At 44.3% G+C, this 21,373-nt stretch overlaps 1 protein-coding gene across 1 annotated transcript in view; it reads right to left on the bottom strand.

Moving 5' to 3' along the window:
* The window catches only part of MCM8 (minichromosome maintenance 8 homologous recombination repair factor), a 376,705-nt gene that overhangs the window by 142,532 nt on the left and 212,800 nt on the right, over positions 1–21,373 (bottom strand). The window contains exons 14-15 of the mRNA XM_069234156.1: positions 16,665–16,860; positions 15,832–16,054 (exon numbers count right to left, since the gene is read on the bottom strand). Coding sequence (XP_069090257.1) covers positions 15,832–16,054; positions 16,665–16,860 — 419 coding nt within the window. The remainder of the gene's footprint in view (positions 1–15,831; positions 16,055–16,664; positions 16,861–21,373) is intronic.

The raw sequence follows: 21,373 nt of genomic DNA on the forward strand, positions 1-21,373 counted from the left end.
TATCAGCCTTTGACTGGGTTAAGCAGGTGCTTCTAGAACTCCCAAAACCTACACTCCTGGCTACCTCGGCAGATGCCTTATGCACCCCGGTGGAGGTACCAGGTGGTTTGACTTCTGGGGATGCCAATGAAGATGTCTCCCACATGGACTCTAATGATGAGATGGACCCCTCCAGACCGTGGTGGCCATCTCCCATGCCAGCCCTCTCGGAAGCCGACTCTCTTCAGGGAGCAGGGGAGCCTTCAGATATGTTAGATCTGGAGGATCTGCTCCAACCCACTCACATAAAATTGGTTCCTGCATAGTTAACCGCCTCAGGAAGCCTCTTGAGAAAGAAGTCCGTGCAAAGCTTTGGGCAGAATGCCCTTGGCCCTCTATGACAAGCAAAGTAGCCTTGACCCCTGAGATAGATTGCTGCATGGCCATATTTCTCCCCAAAATCATCTGTGACCCCAAGAAAGGGATTGACAGGTCTTGGAAGTCTTGCCAAGACAAACTCCTGACCTGGTGGGTCCCTTCACCCAAATTCTTGAGCTAGCTAAAGAAGCTAAATCGTTGGGTGCCATGCTCTCCTCTGAGGTTGTATCTGGATGGGCCCAGCAAGCAGTCATCTTTTTGGGTAACGCTAACTGCACCCTATCCACCGGAAGGTGCAGTTCGCTACTCATCAATGTGGATCCTAAACTGGGGGCCCTCGCTTTGACAGAAGCTGGTGTGATGGCGCAGAGGGGCCTATTTGGCGACCCTTTTATGAAGGAGATGGCTAAATCTGTAGCTACCTTCATGTCCCTGATCAAAGACATAGGGTCAGTTGTGGCAGACGGCGCTCAGCTGTGAGCTTCTAAATTCAAGGCCCTACAAGACAAAGCTACAGTAAAGGCCTTGACCAGTACCATGCTGGGGAGTTCTTCCCAACCAAAATGGCCAGCGAGGACGAGGCTCAGAAGCTCCACCAGGGGCCACTTCCAAGGATCCCAAGTCGGTAAGTGTTTCTGTTCATTCCCACTTGAAGGGCGGGGCCGTCTGGCTCTGTTTCTTAACAATTCTGAAGTTATTATCTCAAATGCTTGAGTGCTACAAATGGCATGAGGGTTTCAAATAGGGTTTTATGGTTCCTCTGCTCAGAGCTCTCACCCACGCCCCTTGGTTTTCTCACAAGAGCAGCAGAAACTCATAGATCAAGAGGTGAAGCACTAGCTCCTCAAGGAAGCGGTTGCTCGCTCTCAACTGCACCAGAGAGTTCTTGAGCAAAATCTTCCTGGGGGAGAAGCGGGATGGAGGTCTGCACCCGGTTATCAACCTTCGGGAATGCAATGGCTGGGTGGTCTACCACCATTTAAAAATGGAGAGGATTCATCTCCTTTGCGATCGGCTGTGCCCAGGCGATTGATTGGTAGGCTTAGACCTAAAAGATGTATACCTCAGAGTGCCCATGTTTCCTCTACACTGTTGGTTCCTGCAATTCCAATAGTGGGGCTCATCTACAAGTACAAGACCCTCCCCTTCGGTCTTTCTTCCAACCCTTGGTGCTTCACCAAGGTCTTGAAACTGGGGGTCGAGCATTTGAGGTCCCGTGTTATAGTCCCATAATTTACATCAATGACCTCCTCATGATGGATCAGTGCCTTTTTCGGCTTTGGGGTCAACTACTGGAAGAGATTCATCTCTTAGAGGGCCTGGGTTTTATTATAAATGCCAGGAAGCCCTTGTTGATACCTTCCAAGCAGACCACCTTTTTGTGCTTCGTTATGAAACTTGGTGAACAGGACGCTCAGCCTCCCTTCGATGAAGCTATCCAAATTTGGGACCTTGGGAAGACACTGTCCACACCTTCGACCTCCTAACGCCAGGTGACTCAAATAATGGGTCTCCTCTCTTCCGCTATCCATGCCATATTTCTGAGCCCTCTTCATTACAGGGCCCTCCAGCGCCTCAAGGATTTTAATTTACTCAGAGGCCTTCAGTACACAGAGCAAATTCCTCGTATAGATGAAATGAGGACGGAGATGAGACGATGCTGGCTCCCATGGAGGCGTGGAATGGTTGATCCATCTTTAGTTCCGATCTGGATTTCATCATTGAGTCCGACACCAACAAGTCTGGGTGGGGGGCAAATTGTGGTGGGAAATGGTCGGTAGAAGAGCAGGCCCTGCATATCACCTGCCTGGAACTGATGGCAGGTTTGTTTGCGGTGCAGTGCTGGACCAAAGAGAAGGTGAATTTTTCCTGAAGATGGACAACTTCTCTGCAGTCTGTTACATAAATCACCTTGGAGGCACCTGATCGAAGGTCCTCGCGAACTCGGCCAAGGATTTCCGGAATTCTTACTTAATTATTGCTTAAGCTTATTGCTTAACAACAACATTTTAGACCTAGTGGAAAATCTTTCAGGAGCGCCAGCCAGATTGGGGACTGGTGTTCAAGGGAATGGCCTGACACAAGTTTGTGGTAGTTGGATCTGCACGTTTATTTGCTACTGAACTCACAATGTGGTCCATTCTCAGTGGGCCTATTCGTCTCCATGCTCATCATCAACTTTCAAGATATTTCAGTTGGAAGCCTGATCCACAGGCAGGTGTAACGGATGCCTTCCTTCAGGATTGGTCGAAGGAGAAAGGCTATGCTTTTCCTCCCTTTGCATTGATTACGAGGTTATTGGCACAAGACGGAGGCCACAGACAAATGTGGTACTGATCCCACTAGTGTGGAGATCTCAAGTGTAGTTTGCGGTTCTTCTGGAACTTTCTTAGGTTTTTCCAATCCCTCTTCCTTATGCTCCAGATATTTTGCAGAACCCTTTAGTCCTGTGTCACCTGTTAGTCCTCCAAGGTCGTTACCTCTAATGATGTGGAGGATTACCAGGAGAGGTGGAGAGTATCACAGCTTTCACAGGAAGCTGAAATACTGCTTGACATGGGCTGGGACGATGACACCACCAAAAGCTATAAATCTGCATAGTTCAAGTGGGTACGTTAGTGTATTCAACGCAGTGAAGATCTCCTGGGGTGCGACATTGTCCCAATTTGGAATTTCTTAGCCTCCTTGGCTTCCCAGGATATGGCCTATAAGATGGTGAACTCTTATCATTCTGCTATTTTGGCAGACCACCTGCCTGTGCAAGGAGCCCCAGTGGGGGAACACCCATTAATATGTAAACTGCTGAGGGGAATTTGGCTCATTGCCTCCGGAACCTTACTACTCAAATCTTTGGGACGTCAATGTGGTGTTAAATCTCCTTCGCTCTAGGCCGTGGAATGAATATCTTTTATATAAGCAGTTATTGGCCAAACTAGCGATGCATCTGTGTCTGGTATCCTGCTGCAGGGTCTCAAACATCAAAGCTTTGGACATTTCAAGTCCGGTTTTCACCCTGCATGGGGTTACCTTTTAGGAGAACTAAAACTGATTTGCGAACGGTCTCCTACTCTGCCTTTGATAAACACCCCAAATTTTGTGTGGTATGTTGCCTAAAGTTGTATGAACCGCTCACAGAAGACAACCATCCACCAGGAGAATGTCAGCTTCTGATACCCTTAAGAAAGCCTTTCAAAGTGGTGTCCCCCCCCCCCAATTGCTCGCTGGGTCTGTTGGGTGATGCAAAAGGTGGGCATTACTCTGTAAATCTTTGTTGCCCATTCAGTCAGAGGGGCGATGGCCTCAAAAGCCTTTTCTATAGGGGCTAAACTAGAAGATTTTGTGAATGCGGCTGACTGGTCTACATTTGTTGCTGTCGTCAAGTTTGTTTCGTAATATGGAAGGTCTTCTTTAGACTGAGGTAGTTACCCTGTGCTTATATTGGTCTCTTCAGGTAACGAATCAACAAAAGGCGATTAATGTGGGGTAATCGTCCTGTCACGTCAGGAAAGGGGAAGTGCACTGGGAGGCAGCTTTTTATATGGATTGTTACATGGACTGTTGATTGGCTTTTTCTGTAGTCCTTTCCCTTGGCATTTTGGGAAAGGTTTTTGTTTCTCTTAGTGCTGCTAAAGAACAAAGGGCTGAAAGAAGAGCATAATCTTCACCTCCATGTCCTTTATAGAATTTAAACTTTCTGTTACGTCAGCTAGGAAATTTTTCATTCTGGTCCAAAACATTAATACTTTACCACCAATTCAAAAGTGGTGGTAACCTATTCGCAAACGGGAAGGGGTCCCCTTGGGATTACTTCCCCTTTGAGAATGTTAAAGAGTAGGCAGTGGGCTCACAGACCATCAGTCCATTTGTCGTCCACTAGGAATCGCTTAGTAAAAAATAACACTTTCATACATATAGAAAGGAGATATCCTACATGTACATACATCTTCCTCTTGGTCTCTAAACTCTGACAAAGGAACCAGCCCTTTGTAGGCTTCTGTGGTGTTAAAGGAGAACGAGGAGTGGCCGGAAGCCTATTACCTACAAAAATAACAGCTTTTCAAATTAGAGTTGTAGCCTTAGCTGTTAGCGTGCCACAGCATACTGCTTGTATGTGAAGCTCTTACTTGTGTGGTACTGTGCATGCTATAAACAATACTGCTTGAAACTGCTGTCAAAGTCACACTGGGATCGTGCTGTGCAAGTCCAGGAGAAAAAGGTGATTATTCTTTGCCACTGGCTCTGAGGAGTTAGGAAACATAGCCCTCCAAATCTGGGTTACTCAAACTCTTCCGAAAGATACTAGGATTCCAATGGAATCTGATCAAATAGGCTGACAACCAAAGGTAAATACTTGAATGCTCGGTCATACAATAATCCAAATAACAACTCTTAAGAAATTATAAACAGCCCCTGCAAGGTATTTTCTACAGGTGATGAGGCAGTTAGTGGCTACTGGGCAGTATCCATGTTTGGCATTATTACGTAGTATGGGAATTCAGACATTAGGCACCACTGATATTCAACAGGATAAGCAAGTTGCTACCATTGTAACTTGGCTCTCTAAGGATAGTGAGGATGATAAATCAAAGCTTACTTCAGGTGGAGGTAGAGGAGATTGTGTCAGATACTGTATGACACAAATGACTGCACACAATAAGAGAACAAGAATAATTAATGTTTTTCATACACTTCAGATGTTTTTGTTAGCTTTGCATTGCATATGGGAGCACGTTTCACTGGGGAGGGGAGAAGCAAGTACTGAGAAAGAATACCCACCCAGTCTCTGCCGGGCAATGTGAGATTATGTAGCAATCAAGTATTTTTCCAACCACATGGTTTAGCTAGAACAGCAGCAATGAGGTGTGTCTTTCAAAAATTGAGGAGTTGGTGCACGGATAGATTTGCAGCTCTGAACACGGTTTACAATACAACTGTCTTTCTTATGGGAAGCCACTAATGCTATCTTAGATGATGCAAGATGTGAATACATTTCCAAGCATCTGCTACCACCTGTGCCGCAACTCTCAGGATTAGCAAAATACATTGTTACAAATATTCCAGCAGGGCCAGGCTCAGACTGCTGCAAAATTATAGCTTGGGTGCAAATATGGCAAATCCTGATATAACAGATCTTTCAAATACAAAGCAAGAGAGGAATCAAATATTGTCTGAAGGATGTAAGACCAAGGAAGAGTGCCACCATCCTTAAAAGCAAGGTTTAACAAACTCTTTACTGCTGCCGTGACAAGTTCACATTTTCACCTTTTCAGGCATAAACAACAATCTCACTCTCCTTTACAAACATTATATTGGTCCTGTCAGAGTTTAGTTACAAGTAGATGTTTCCCCATACAATAATTCACTTCAAATATGCAGGTACTGAACTGTTTAACAGCTGCTCGCAAGGTTGCCCTGATTAGAACTTGGGCCTCATCCATATACATGAGGAAGTAAAGGCCACGTCTATGTATGAGGGAAGCCAAAGGCTGAAGTGTGGCAGGGCCACTACTTGAAGTCTAGACTGAGTATGAATGACTCTGTCAAGCAACCCAATATTTCACCTTATTAATGACACTGGTAGGCCCATCAAGCAAACCAAAATCCAAAGTTTCCTGAATTGTTGAACCTTTGGTTCTGCTTAAACATTTTACTTCTGTTGAGTGTTCCAACTAATAAAAAGGTGAAAATTCTTTAAACTCCGTATGTGATTTTCGATGATATTAAGTCCAGAAAGCACTAATTGTATATGTAACAATTCCTCCCCTCTTAAAGTACAGTTCTGTTACTGTTTTCTTAATGTGACAATGGAAAAGTAGGTTTGCGCTGTTAAGCTGTGCAAATGAGCAATTACACTGTGTAATTAAAAATGATTATGTTACACTTGACAACGAATTAGGAATATCAAATGATGAATTCTATTCGGTATTTTATGGGACATGAATCAGAAAAAAAGGTGTACTGTCTCTGGATTTATTAACTATATAGGCTTTCAATAAAAAACAATCTGGATACAACAAAATGAAACCTGATCAAAGTATCAAGCACCTCCAATAAACTCTAGAACTATCACATCAACTGGGGGCCATTCACGGTCCAGTCTAGAAAAAGTAAAAACGAGGAGGGTGTCACATTTTTTCTTGATACGTGAGGACGGTCGTCGGTGGTAGCCCCAAAAATAAACTCTTAAAACATTCCTGGAATACCAAAAGGCTATTTGAACAGAATGCAGTGTGGGTAGAAAAAGATGTCCTGTACATGGTTAGAAGTCATAATGTTACTCAAACACTTGAATTATTGTGTAAACTATATTAAAACTATGTAGAAGTGAACAAGTTACTGTAGGAAAATGCCACTGTTGGCATGGTTACCCCCCAACTTTTTGCCTAGTGTTGATGCCAGCTTTGATTGATAGTGTGCTGGGACCCTGCTAACCAGGCCCCAGCACCAGTGTTCTTTCCCCAAAACTGTACATTTGTTTACCCAATTGGCACAGCCCTGGCTCACAGTTAAGTCCCTTGTAAAAGGTACCCCTGTTACCAAGGGCCCTGTGGCCAGGGAAGATCCCTAATGGCTGCAGCATGTATTATGCCACCCCAAGGTACCGCTCACTCAGTACGTGCATACTGCCTTGCAGCTGGTGTGTGCTGGTGGGGAGAAAAGACAAAGTCGACATGGCACTCCCCTCAGACTGCCATGCCCACAAACCACTGCCTGCAAAATAGGTAAGTTACACCTCCAGCAGGCCTTACAACCTTAAGGCAGGGTGCACTATTGTATTGTATTGTATTGTAATCGTATTTATATAGCGTTTACTACCCCTGACGAGGCGTCCAAGCGCTTTTCGGTGAGTAGCACGCTACTCTGGAACCCAACAAGAATTAGTGATGGATTAGTATCGGGAAATAATGAGTACAGTTTTAGTATTATTATGAGTTAATTTGAGCTGCGGATATGAGAGTTTGTTAGTTAGATTGACTGGAGTAATAGAGGGGTGGAGGAGGAAAGAAATCCAGAAGTGTTAATTGGGAGTATATCCTTAATTTACTCAACCCAAAGGCTTGGGATGAGTAAAGGGGGATGGAGGAGGGAAGAGTATGTGGAAGGGTTAGGGAGAGCATAGTAGCAGGGTGAGATAAATGCGGGAGAATTTAGTAGGGTTGTGTGGAAGGTCACAGTAGTAGAGTGAGGTTTGGTGAGTTACATGTGGAAGCGGAGGGAAGAGCTTAGGCAGAGTTATCTAGGAGATTAAAGTAGTAGAAAGGATTTGGGATGAGTCAGAGTGAGAATGGAGGATAGTTTGATAGAGACATGACATATGATGATGGGTAGATAAGTGTGATAAGATGAGAGCAGGAATTCATAGATATCTAGTATAACAACCCACCCAGGAGCCAAGCAATGACCCACGAACATGCCAAGCACAGAAACAACATATACACATACATACATACATACATACATATATATATATATACATACACACATACATACAAACACACATGAATACACACACATATTCACATACAATACATAATTAGAACCATGGGTAAAATATACTTAGTCAAACAGGTTTAAAGAGTGTGTGTATATTTTATTGTTATGACATAGTAGCGATACATATTTTCTAAAGAAACTATACATAACTAGAAATATACACATAATCTGAAAAAAATATTTATCAACATAGGCATATGCAGTCTATAGTTGTTTGAATATGGTGGTTATGAAGGAAAGAGCCAACTCTTGAGTAGTTTTCTGAAGACAAGAAAGTTATCTGTGGCACTTATAGTTGGGGGTAATGAATTCCATAGTTTGGCTGCTTGAACGGAGAAGGATGTACCACCTATAGTCTTTTTCTTGTATGGTGGTGTTCTAAGGCAGGGTGCCAATCTTGAGCGGAGGTTTCTTTGTTGGATGTATTTGGTTATTTTGTGTCTGATAAAAAGCGGTGCTGTTCCATGTATAGCTTTGTGGGTGATACAACGCAGCTTGAAAGTGCATCTTCTGGCAACGGGTAACCAGTGTAGTGCTCTCAAGGCAGGGGAGATGTAGGCTTGCGGCTTTACATGTAATAGTAGCCTGGCTGCGGAATTCTGGACACGTTGTAGTTTTTTCATAATAGATAGAGATGATCCATGGTAGAGGCCATTGGCATAATCCAGTTTGGATAGTACAAGCGAGATAGTAGCCTGCACCTTGTGTGGAAATCCGAGGTGGGGGAAGATGCGTTGTAAAGTCTTCAAGGTGATGAAGCTTGTTCGTGCTAATTTGTCCACTTGGGCATTCATACTTAACTTGGAATCCATGGTAATTCCTAGGTTTTTAACTTCCTTGGATAATTGAGGAGGTGGTCCGAGATCGTCAGGCCAGACGCACAGAGGGTCATCATTTTTCCAGTCACCACATAGGAGTATTTCTGTTTTGGAGGTATTTAGTTTGAGATGGCTCCAGGTCATCCACTGATCAACGGCTCTGAGGCAACTGAAGATTTGTGAGTTTTCAATGTTTTTGGGGCATTCTAATTTAAGTAGTATTTGTTTGTCATCTGCATAGTTGTAGCATGTGAGATGGAAATCATTGATCAGTAGTTCTGGTAAAGATATCATGTAGATGTTGAAAAGCAAAGGTGAGATGATTGATCCTTGGGGGACCCCTGCTTTTGTGAGGTAGTGTTCGGACGAGAAGGGGGGTGAGTGGATGATATTAGATCTTTTTTGAAGATAGGAAGTAATCCAGTCGAGAGCAATCCCTTGTATGCCGGCTTAGTGGAGTCTTTGAATTAGGGTGTCATGGTCAACCGTATCAAAGGCAGCTGAGAGGTCCAAGAGAAGTAGTGCAGCAACTCCATTTCGGTCAACTGTGTTTTTAAGATCATCCCAGATTGCTATGAGTGCCGATTCAGTGCTTCTTCCTGGGCGGAATCCAGTTTGGAAGTCTGAAAGTATAGAATTGTCTTCAATGAATTGTGACATCTGGGCGAATGCTGCTCTTTCTATCAATTTGCCCAGGAAAGGTCCATTTGTGATTGGTCTGTAGTTGTTGGGGTCTTGCGGGTCTAGGTTTGTTTTCTTTAATAAAGGTCGTATGTATGCCTTTTTCAGGTCTACAGGAAAAGTTCCTGAAGTTAAAGAGTTGTTGATGATTCTTCTTATAGGTGTGGCAGCAGAAGTAGATAGAAGAATGTTCTTGAAGATTTGTGGTGGGCAAGGGTCAGAAGGGCAACCAGAAGGTCTGCTTGCTTTGACCATATCCATAAATTCATCCTGGGATATTTGTTTGAAGGACTGTAGAGGCTGGGTTGGTTTATTCTTAGAGGGTATTTTAGGAAAGGGGTTGGTGCTGATGTTTTCCTTCTGTTTTAAATAGGAGTCCAATGTCCGCTGAAACTTTCTGATTTGTTGCTTTATCTTTTTAAGTTCTGTGTTTCTCCAAGGTGTTGGTTTTCTTTTGTTGTGTTTAGTTTTTCTGAGTGGTATTAGGATATCAAAGGCTTCCTGTAGCCACTCAAAGTTTTGGCACAGAATTAATTGTACCTAGATCTGTGTTGGCTGTTAGTTGTGTTTCTAAGTCATCCAAATTGAGTTTGCTCCATGGTCGATGGGTGTATGTATGTAAGTAGTTGTGGGGTGTGTTGATTTGTGGAGTTATATGTCGGAAAGTTATCAAATGGTGGTCTGACCAAGTGATTGGCGTGATGCTATGAATAGTAACTAGTTCAGGCTTAGCAAAAATTACATCTAGGATGTGACCTGTGAAGTGTGTGGGATTGTGTACAATCTGATGTAGGTTCAATGCGACTAGGCCAGTGGTGATAGCTTTTGGATGGGGCATATTGGGTTTGTCAAACCAAACGTTTAGATCCCCAAGAATGCATAGATTGGAGTATAGAGTAATAAGGTATGAGACTGTGCCTAGAAAAGCACCTGGGAATGTGGAGTTGTTAGGTGGAGGTCTGTAAAGGAGGAGAAAGTTACAGGAGGAAGTTGGAGTAGGGTGCCATCTGGTAAGGAGAGCTTCACAACCTTGTATGGAGATGTTGTCTGTTTTACTGAGGTTCAATGCCTGTTTGAATATAATAGCTAGTCCACCTCCTCTCTTGCCTTTACGGTTTTGTGTGATGGTTTGATAGCCTGGAGGAACGGCTTTGTGCAACACTGGGTCCATGTCATCTCCCAACCAGGATTCAGTTATGAATAGTAAGTCAGGTTTTGTGTCTGTGAGCAGGTCGTAGATGTGGTGCTTGTTTTTTTAGAGTGATCGAGCATTTATGAGCTGGCAGTTTAGAAAAGGTGTGTCAGTGGTAGTGTTGTTTTGTTTATGGGAAGGGTAAGTAGTATAATGTGAGCTTGAAGCAGGAGTGTTGCTAGTTGTGATACCTGTTTGAGGCTCACAATAGGTTTGCTTTTCAATATAGTGTTCCTCTTCCAGCAGGTTAAGGAGGCATTTTATTGGGTATGTGTGTGTGGGTGGTGGACTTGGTGGCTGAGAGAGCCATGAGGAGTGTACTGTTTTTTGTAGGGTAGTTTTATTATGTAATAGACAAGGGGATGCGAGGTTGCTATGAGTGGCATGTTTTTTATTTTGTTTGCGTTTGTTTAGTGTGGATGGAGTATGGGTTAGGGGTGGTGGAGGAGCATGTGGATCATGATGTAAGGCTCTAAATTGTGCAATGGAGGAGAGGCGAGTGAAGGAAAGTTGCTGGGTTGGGGTGCTTGTGGTAGGTGTTTGTGAAGAGTGAGAAAGGCAGGGGTGGCGATCGAATGGAATTTGTATTATTTGTGTAGTCCTGAGGGTGGGAGTGGGTATGACAATAAGTGTAATGTAAGTTTGTGTTGATTTGATGTGCTGATGTTTGTGGCCTGTATTGTTTTTGTGGAATAGTGAGAGGAGATATTGCTGTAGTTGTTTTTGGTGAGAGATTTGTATGTGAGTTAGTGCTGGTGAGTCGAATTTGAGTGTTAGATGGGGTGTTGATGTGTTTTGGAGATGGATGTACGAGGTGTGTAAGAGGTGATGGATGTGTGTCAGGGGAGTTAGTGTTAGTTGCAATGACTGGAAGAGGTAATATGAGTGGTGGAGTGAAATGTGGGGATTGTATGGTTGTATGTAATTGGTGAAGAGAGGGGAAGAGTGTTTGCAGATGGTGTGTTTGAAGGCAGGGTTTGGGCATTGTTATGATGACAGATGGTCTGTGTTGAGCAAACAGCGGATAGTGTTGTTGGTTAGTATGAGCAGAGAGTGTGTATCTGGAAGGCTGAGACTGAGAAAAATGTATACTGTAGTTTTGTGTTGTGTGGGTGATGGCAGGTTGTGTTAGTGGGAGTGGACAGAGTAGTGTTTGCTGTGAGAAGGCAGGTGTTTGACTGTTGTAGTTGTGGGGGATATGTGTTGTATAAAGGGTATTGTGTTGGGTGAAGGGACAATGCAATCTGTCTGTGGTCAGTTTGTGATGCATGAGTTGGATACCTTTGTAGAATATGTGTTTGCATGTTGAGGGATGTGTAGGGGCTGGAACCATTCTTGCTCCACTGAGAATTGGGCAGCATTTCTGGCCCTAGTCCCTAACAGGCCCAAACAGGCAGCTGCCCTTGTCCTCTCCGCCCTTTGCCTTGACGCCCGGGCTGAGACGCCCTGAGTCCTAGCCTTTAATAGCCCTACTGGCCAATAAGAAGCTGGTCCTAACCCTAGCCAATCCAATTTCAAGCCCTGATTCAAACAACTAATGGGAGACCCAGCCCTAATCACCAATCATAGCCCTTTTCCTCACCACCAATCACAGCCCAAGCCCCCAAAAACAGCAACCAATCAGAATGCCAGCCCTATCCACCAATCACAGCCCTAGAACCAACAGCCAATCAGAATCTCAGCCCTATCCACCAATCACAGCCCCAGAACCAAAAGCCAATCAGAAACTCAGCCCTCAGAATCCCAGCCCTATCCACCAATCACAGACCTAGAACCAACAGCCAATCAGAATCTCAGCCCTATCCACCAATCACAGCCCCAGAACCAACAGCCAATCAGAATCTCAGCCCTCAGAATCCCAGCCCTATCCACCAATCACAGCCCTAGAACCAACAGGCAATCAGAATCTCAGCCCTCCAAATCCCAGCCCTATCCACCAATCACAGCCCTAGAACCAACAGCCAATCAGAATCTCAGCCCTATCCACCTATCACAGCCCTAGAGCCAACAGTCAATCGGAATCTCAGCCCTATCCACCAATCGCAGCCCTAGAACCAACAGCCAATCAGAATCTCAGCCCTATCCACCAATTACAGCCCTAGAACCAACAGCCAATCAGATTCTCAGCCCTATCCACCAATCATAACCCCAGCCCTGGAGCCAGCAACCAATGGAAAGACCATCTCCCAACAACCTATCACAACAACATATGCAACAACCAATAGGAACGTATATGTGGAGCACATTAACTGAAGTCCAGTCCCTGTGGTCAGGGGGAAAGGCAACTGCTGCTCTATTCAGAATCTCCTTGGATACAGACAGGCTGAATCCACACTTCCAAGCTAGCAGAGTCTACTTTCCAGGTAAGGGAAAGATTGTTTAAGAAACAAACACTGGAATACTGCTGGGCGCACACTCTGAAATCGGGCTTTTTTAAAGGCAAAAATACTGGGGGACAGACAGTTTTTAAGCACAATTTAAATCACAGAAAAAGATTAAAACAGTCTCCTAAAAACACACTCTGCAAGATGCATGTAGCCTTTTTTCTTAGAAGAAAAAAAGGGGGGTATGTGCCACAAAATAGCACCGCAATTCACACAGTCACGGCAAAAACGAATAAAAAAACCAAAAAACTTTAGGCTGCCTGAAACACAGAGTCCACAGTAAAACAGACACAGGTACCTGCACCCTGCCCTCTGGCCTGAGAGGGCCTACCATGGGGTGACTTACAGTGACCAAAGGTGAGGGCATAGCTGCATGAGCAATATGCCCCTACAGTGTCTAAGTCAATTCTTGACATTGTAAGTGCAGGGTAGCCATACTGAGTATGGTCTGGGAGTTCGTCATTACGAACTCCACAGCACCATAATGGCTACACTGAATACTGGGAAGTTTGGTATCAAACTTCTCAGCACAATAAACCCACACTGATGCCAGTGTGGGATTTATTGAAGAATGCACACAGAGGGCATCTTAGAGATGCCCCCTATACATTAGCCAGCCTGGTAGTGTAGGACTGACCGGTCTGTGCCAGCCTGCCACTTCCAGACGAGTTTCTGCCCACATGGGGTGAGTGCCTTTGTGCACTCAGTGGTCGAAACAAAGCCTGTCCTGGGTGGAGGTGCTTCACACCTCCTCCTGCAGGAACTGTAACACCTGGCGGTGAGCCTCGTGTTACAGTGCCCGAGGGCACTCCAGCTAGTGGAAATGCCTGACCCCCAGACAAGCCCCCACTTTTGGCAGCAAGTCCAGAGGGATAATTAGGAAAAACAAGGAGGAGTCACCCCTGCAGCCAGGACAACCCCTAAGGTGTCCAGAGCTGAAGTGACCCCCTCCTTGGGCTATCCTCCATCTTGCTTTGGAGGATTAGGACCAATATGGATATTGATAGGACCCCCTCCCCAAAGGGAGTGGGCACAGGGAGGGTGTAGCCACCCTCAGGGCCAGTAGCCATTGGCTACTGCCCTCTAACCCTAAAACACCCCTAAATCTTTTATTTAAGGGCTCCCTGAAACAACAGATTTAGATTCCTGACGACCTCAAGAAAAGAAAAAGGACTGCTGAAAACCCCGCAGAGAAGAAAAGGAGACAACTGACTCGGCCCCAGCCCTACCGGCCTGTCTCCTGCTTCAAGAAGCTGCAAAAGAAGCAACGTGTTCTACAGGACCAGAGTCCCCTCAAAAGCCTCCAGTGGACTGCCTGCATCAACGAGGACCAAGAAACTCCAGTGAACAGTGGACCTGTCCAAGAAGAAGAAAAAGCAACCATCTTTAAAGGGACTCCCACCTCACTCCAGAAGCGGGAGTCCAAAACTACTCTGCACCCGACACCCCTGGCCCGTGTCCGGAGGAACCAACCAGCCAGAGAGGACCCCCAGGTGATTCCGACCAAGTGTCCACCATGGGCTGAGCTCTCCACCCCTCCACGACGACGCCTGCAGAGGGAATCCGAAGGACCCCTCTGACCGCGACTGCCCGGGACAAAGATTTCCAACGCCTGGAGAAGCACTGCACCCGCAGCCCCCAGACTCGAGAGAGACCGACCACCGGTGCAACAGTGACCAGCAGGCAGCCCTCCTCCCTGTCCAGTTGGTGGCTTGCCTGAGAGGCCCCTCTGTGCCTTTCTTGCAGCACCTTAGTGACCCCTGGGTCTCCACATTGAGTTCAGTTGGGAACCCGATGCCCTGTTTGCACCCTGCACCCAGCCGCCCAAGCCGCTGAGGGTGCGTGTTTGTTGCCTACTTGGGGCCCCCCCAGGGCTCCTCTAAACCCCTCTGGTCTGCCCAACAACGCAGCTATTTACCTGCAAGCAGACCGGAACCGGAGTACCCCAGTCTCCATAGGCGCCCATGTTATTTTGGCTCCTGTTTGACCTCTGCACCTAAGCGGCCCTGTGTTGTTGGTGCTGGGTGTTTGGGGTTATCTTAAACCCCCAATGGTGGGCTACCTATGCCCCGGAGACTGAGTCTGTAAGTCGATTACTTACCTCCAAATCTGTACTGTATTTTCTTCCCCCAGGAACTGTTGAAAATTGCACTGTCTACTATTAAAATAGCTTTTGCCATTTTAAAGAAAACTGTATGTATTGTTGATTTGATTCAAAGTACTGAACTTACCTATTCAAAGAACCTTTCATTTAATGTACTTACCTTCAAACTGAATCTTGTGGTTCTAGAAATAAATTAACAAATGATATTTTCTATATAAAAACCTATTGGTCTGGAGTTAAGTCATTGAGTGTGTGTTTTCACTTATTGCTTGTCTATGTACAACAATTGCTTAACGCTACCCTCTAATAAGCCTAACTGCTCGACCACACTACCACAAATAGAGCATTAGTATTATCTATTATTGCCTCTGTCAAGCCTCTTGCGGAACCCCTGGGCTCTGTGCACACTATATCTCATTTTGATATGGTATATACAGAGCCAGTTTCCTACAATTACCAATTCTAAGTGCTGTCTGTGCATATGTACTCTTATACTTCTAGTAATCTATTACTAAGAGAAAACATAACGGATTTCTAACATTTCAAAATTACGAGAGAGCTAATTCGTCATCTCAATTAAAGTTCGTCAAGAACAAGTATACGTCTTATTCTGCCTGGGGAAAACGCAGGCACATTTATCCCATAACCATTTTCAGTATTTTGAAAAACACTAAAATCATTCTCTGGCAAATGTGAAACACCAGGAGTTCGGCACTAGTCTTTAGCTGTGATCTGTTTGAACACCCTGCAAAAGAAAATTATTAACTCAATATCAAACTGCTCAATGTTATGGGAGTCTACCTTAAGCCTCTCTGATAAGGGCATGTCTGAGACTACTTCAAGAATAGACGTGTTAGAATCCTGGGTGCCACCGACGCGTGGTGCATTGACACTGCTCAGCGACCCCTTTTTACCAGCTCGCATTGCCATCACGTGTTCAGAAAGAAAATGATCATGATCTTCGTTTGGGGTATCGAGCAGGATAAACACCAGGTCAAACCTAGACAGCAGCGCACTTCCCATTCTAGAAAACAGAGAATAATAAATTGAAAAGGACCCCAAAAAGAAGCTTCGTGAAATACTAAAGCAAACACCACAAGCCTTATTTGTTAAGAAACAAAAAATAAAAGGCCCACAATTTCAAGCATTTAGTCGCACACAATCATCCCTTCCATCCTTCAGTCTGCTCCTTAACACATAAAAATTAGGACAAAGGTATCTCTTCTACCCGGCGATGCTGCACCACACAATCAGTTAACTAAAGAAACAACATAAACAGTTTCCTCTTTCTAATACAGTTTTAAGTTGTCTCTCTTTGCTTCTGAAAAGTGTAAAGCCTTGGAACTTCACTCGGACAAACAGCAGTGTCACTCCTCACATTGTCTAGTGAAGTTCTGCTTACTGTCCTTGATTTCTACCTGTGATGAGGAAGGATTGTGCAAAGCTAGAATGGCAGAAACAGGTCTATCAAGAAGTGGCTAAACATAACCCTCAAACTACCTCACCTCAGCAAACAAACCTCCACAGCTCCTTCAACTGCAGCCAAAACAACATCACCCTGAACAAGAAAACATGACTTTACATTTACAACTAGTTCTGAATAATTCTTGGGAGGGCATCCCAGAGTTACTTACTTTAAATTCTCAGAAACCGTTTTGGCTTTGTTATAATGCCCTCCCACCGGGTTGGCGGCTGCAATGATGGACGTCCTTGCAGGCAAACTGCAAACAATGCCTGCTTTGGCAAGACTGATGCTCTGTTGCTCCATGGCTTCTAACAGAGCCTGGTGCTGATTCCCCATCTTATCGAACTCATCAATGCCGCAAATGCCTGTAAGAAGAGGTAATTTCTACGTCAGTAAAGTCACAGAGTTTGCACCAGGCTCGTACTGGGGAGCGGAGGCATAAGGAATCATAAACTTCCAGTATTGGAATATGGCAACTTAGCTGACAAAATACAAAATGTATAGTTGCCTTCTCTGATACCCTAATTTGGAGAAGCACTACTATTGCTTCAAAAGAAAGTCAACAAAATGATCCGCTAATGTTGAAAAGCACAACTAATGTTTCAAACGAAAGTCAACAAAATCGAAAATGAGCAAAAACATATCAATATGTAGACAGAGAGAGTCGATATACTCTAGTACTGACTTTCGAATCGGCTGTAGTAGTTGAGACAAATAATTGTGCCTTTTTGTGTAAATCACTTATCTCCTAGTGTCTGAAATTGTCAATATGTACAATACGTGCAACATAATTATGTAAACACCGACTGTTGATACCACCTTTTACATGCTCTCGTTCCCTTCTCATCACTGTAACCTAACTTCGGTTCGATCCCATCCCCAAACTGTTCTAGACGATGCTTCCTCCAAAACAGCATTTCTCCCTGTAAAAGGGCACTGCTGCTTCTTCGAATTAGATCGACGCCACAACAAGCACCACAGTGGAAAAATCTAGAATCAATAATTCCACAACGAGAGCATCAACACTGCACTCTGCTTTACACGATTTGAGAAAAAAGAAAAAACTCACCTGTTGCCATTTCTGCATTCCTAGTCATTAATACCATTCACTTAGAAGAGTGTACAAGCTGCCACCTGACCGATTCTACTGGAAACTACCAACGTTAAAGTATGGCGGGGACAGAAGATAGTTGACAATCCTCCCATGCACTCCCAGACAGCTTTGCACACAAGCTATGTGTGCACATGAAGTGGACGACACTCTGAGGACGGAGGGGTGGGTCGTTGGGAACAATGGGGATGAAGAATCAAAACATTATTACAAGAGACAAATATTGTTTAATGTATCTTGCTATTTTTGCTACCAAAGTATAAGGAGACTATTTCAAAGGGGTAGATAAACAGCAAGGCAAATGACCACGAAGGACACAGCTGTGAATATTGAAAAAGAACAGTTTACGATGGTCTGCAGAGCCTCAATGAATTAGTTGAATTTGCTCTTTAGGACTAGCAGCAAATCTAAGCATATGAATTGCAACCTGAGTCAAAGGAGTGTTGGCTGCAAAAGAAATTTGGTCATACATGGCATCTTGTGGATAATAGAGGGGAGCACATACATCTGGGCCAGGACAACCTCCTGTTTGAAAAGTGAGCATATGTGTCTCCGGAAAGAAGTAATATTGAAATTGAGCAAAATTTGAAGATATTTATTTGAGGAGAATTATTGGTGATCTTTGCCCAATTATTTGAAAAAAGAAAAGAAAATCAACAGCCCTTCTGCTGTCCTTGGTCAGAAGGTTTGGAAAGACGCATATCCTGAGTAAAAGAGACCTGTAAGAGTATTGTATATGGCTCTGATGAAAGTCTACCTCAAATAATACTTCTTAGGGAATAATATCTGAGAAGGATTGCTGATCAGTTAGAGATGGTGATCTTGTTGCTGCAGGAGATAGGCTTTGACCTCAACGAAGCAAAACGAGTGCTTTCGTTCTGCTAGAGCATGACTTTCCTAGGCTTTGTCATAGACTCAGCCCCAACAACATTCAGCCTTCAATGAAAAATGAAACTCTAATTAAACAGGAACGTATCAGAGTCTTAGACATGCCCAAGAGCTGCTTGTGCCAAGTAGCCTGTCTAGTTGGTCCCCACTTGTTTTTAAATAAAGCAATAATTCTGGTGCTGCTTCACTACAGAACCCATACAGACTTACAATGACTTACCTCCGGAAATATTAAACATACTCAGAATTGATTCCTTTCTCAGAGGATGCTAAAGATAAGTTTCACTGGTGGTTAACCCACATGGAAGTAGGGTACAGGAGACCAAACTCTGGAACAAACCTGGACTTAATTATAGAATCAGTTGCAAGTAGAGTAGGCTGGGGTATCAGATGCGAGGATTTGTAGAAAGGAAGAAAGTGGTCAGAAGACGAATTGCAGTTGTATATCAATAGCCCTTCAGCTTCTTGTGGGTTTGATCATGGTCAATTACTCAACCAAGGAGATTCCGAGGACATCAGGAGACAGCAGGAGGATTTGGTTCTGATCTGGAGATATCAGGTATGGTATCCATTTCTGATGGAACTTTCATGGGCCTTTTCAATTTGCCTGGGAGCTTCTGTTAGAACTGACAGGGACACCCCACCGACTGGGGAAAGAAAGGCTCCCATATCTTGTGGCTTGAAGGTATGCCCAAGACTTTGGAGGATCCCAGGCCTTTCTGCACAGTCTACAACCCTCATCAGGAGAGCTTGGGTCAAGAATACCGTCAAGCGGTACAAGTCAGCTTGGAGGAGATGGAGTGGATGGTGAGTGAAACACTCCTGGATTCAGTGGGTTCCAGTTTGCCCATTTACTGAACTTTTTGTCAAGTCTAGTCACTGAGGGATTGGCATATAGAACTATCAATACTTTTTGCTCTGCTATTACTGCTGGGCATATTTTCATAGATAGGTCCTCTGTGGAGGAACACCAATGTATTTAAAAATGACTAGGAGGCATCCGCCTCTCTCTGCCACCAAAACCTAGATATTCTAAGGTATGAGAAGGTAAACAGTGTGGAACTTGTTTTTGCCTGGGCAACAAAATGGGCATCGGAGCAGGAGGTATCAGGCAGAAGAGTATCTGACATTAGAGTTCTACACTTATCAGGTAAAATGTTTACACCACATGGGAGTACTTTTAATGTGACCAGGCGGATAAAAACTAACACTAGGGTAATATCCTAGAGCAGTGCTTCCCACACTGTGGGTTGTAACTCACTGGTGGGTCGCAAGCCAATTTTTGGTGGGTCATGAATGTCCAAGGGGAAACGTCCTTAAGGACGCGGATGTTTCCCACACAAGCGGAACAGGCTTGCCTGAACAACGAATGGCTTTTCCTGTTCCTTAACCATGCATGTGCTGAACTACGCATATGTGTGGTTAAGGCAGAGAAAAAACCCATGTGAGAGGACGCGGAGGACACAGTGAGGTAAATGGGGCAGGGGATGGATTAAGGGATTACGGGTGTTTTTTTATTTTTTTAAGGGGCGGGGGTTTGTGTATTCTTTTTTTTTAAGGGGTGGGGGTTTTGAGTTTTTTATTTTTATTTAGTGCTTGGGGTGAGGGTAGTTTATTTTTAAAGGGGTAGGGGAAGGTTTAAAGAAGGGCGAGAGGAGGGAGAAAAGAGAAGGAAGGATAAGGAGAAGATGCGATGAAGTAAGTGAGGTTGGGGCAGGTTTGGTGGGTAGCTTATAGCGGTGGGTGTGGATTTAGGGCTTATTAGGGTGGGTGGGGGTATCGGGGTACTTTTGTTTTTAGGGCTCAGGGTGGGAGGGAGGTGGGGTAACAGTTTTTAGGGGCAGGGTTGGGGGTCAGGATACTTTTTTGTTTTAGGGCTTAGGGTGGGTGGGGAGGATCGGGGAAGTTTACTTATTAAGGGGAGCTTTTAGGGCTCAGGGCGGATGTCAGGGTAGTTTAGTTTTTAGGGGTGGGGGTCAGGTAGTTTTATTTTTTTAGGGCTCAGGGCAGGTGAGGGGGACTTGGTAGTTTACTTTTTAGGGTCGGAGTGGGGGCAGTTCTTTTTTTTTAGGATTCAGGGCAAGTGGTTGCTGTCGGGGTACTTTAGTTTATAGGGGTTAGTATTTTTTTTGGGGGGGGGCTAAGGGTGGGTTGGTGTAGTTTAGGTATTTTAGGGGTGGAAGTAGTTTTGGGCCCAGGGCGGGTGTGGGGGTTGCATAAAAGAACCCTGCATGCCGTTCCGCATTCATTTCCACACATGCCTTTACTAGGCAGGCTTTTACAACGAAATTCATTGTAAAGGTATGTGTGGAAAAGGCTTGTGTGGAAACAACCCAGTCGTGGTGCCGACCGCGTTGTTAAGACATGCGTTTTTCCGGCATGCGTGGTTCCATCATACAACCATGTCCAAACAATAAATGAAGATGCTTTTAAATTCTGTACTTATTTTTCCACTTTTGCTGTGTTTCAGTAACAGAGGTCAAATGTCAGACTATTTCTTCTGACAAACTGCTGCTTGTTTTTTTAAAAAGGGGATTTGTGTGTACAAATTCCTTTCACTACACTCACAGAAAGAAAAGTAAAGTGAATGATGTGGCAATCTTGTAGGAGTACAGAGAGTGTAAAAGGAAAGACTGTAGGATTTAATGTTTTGTAAGTCAGAAGAAAATGTAACTAACTGTTAAGGAACTGTACACATTTTTTATCATTTTAAAATGTGATGGGAATAAAGATGTTAATAGGATCAAAACAAATCAAGACACTTTTACTTGGCGATGTGCAAATGATAAATATTCTTTTCACCCAATTTCCACATATTATCATATGTGCATAATATAGTTTTATGAGTAAAACTGCATGTTTATGGAAATTCAGTGGCC

The sequence above is a fragment of the Pleurodeles waltl genome, chromosome 5, assembly GCF_031143425.1.
Source record: "Pleurodeles waltl isolate 20211129_DDA chromosome 5, aPleWal1.hap1.20221129, whole genome shotgun sequence".
In the NCBI taxonomy this organism is placed as follows: Eukaryota; Metazoa; Chordata; class Amphibia; order Caudata; family Salamandridae; genus Pleurodeles; species Pleurodeles waltl.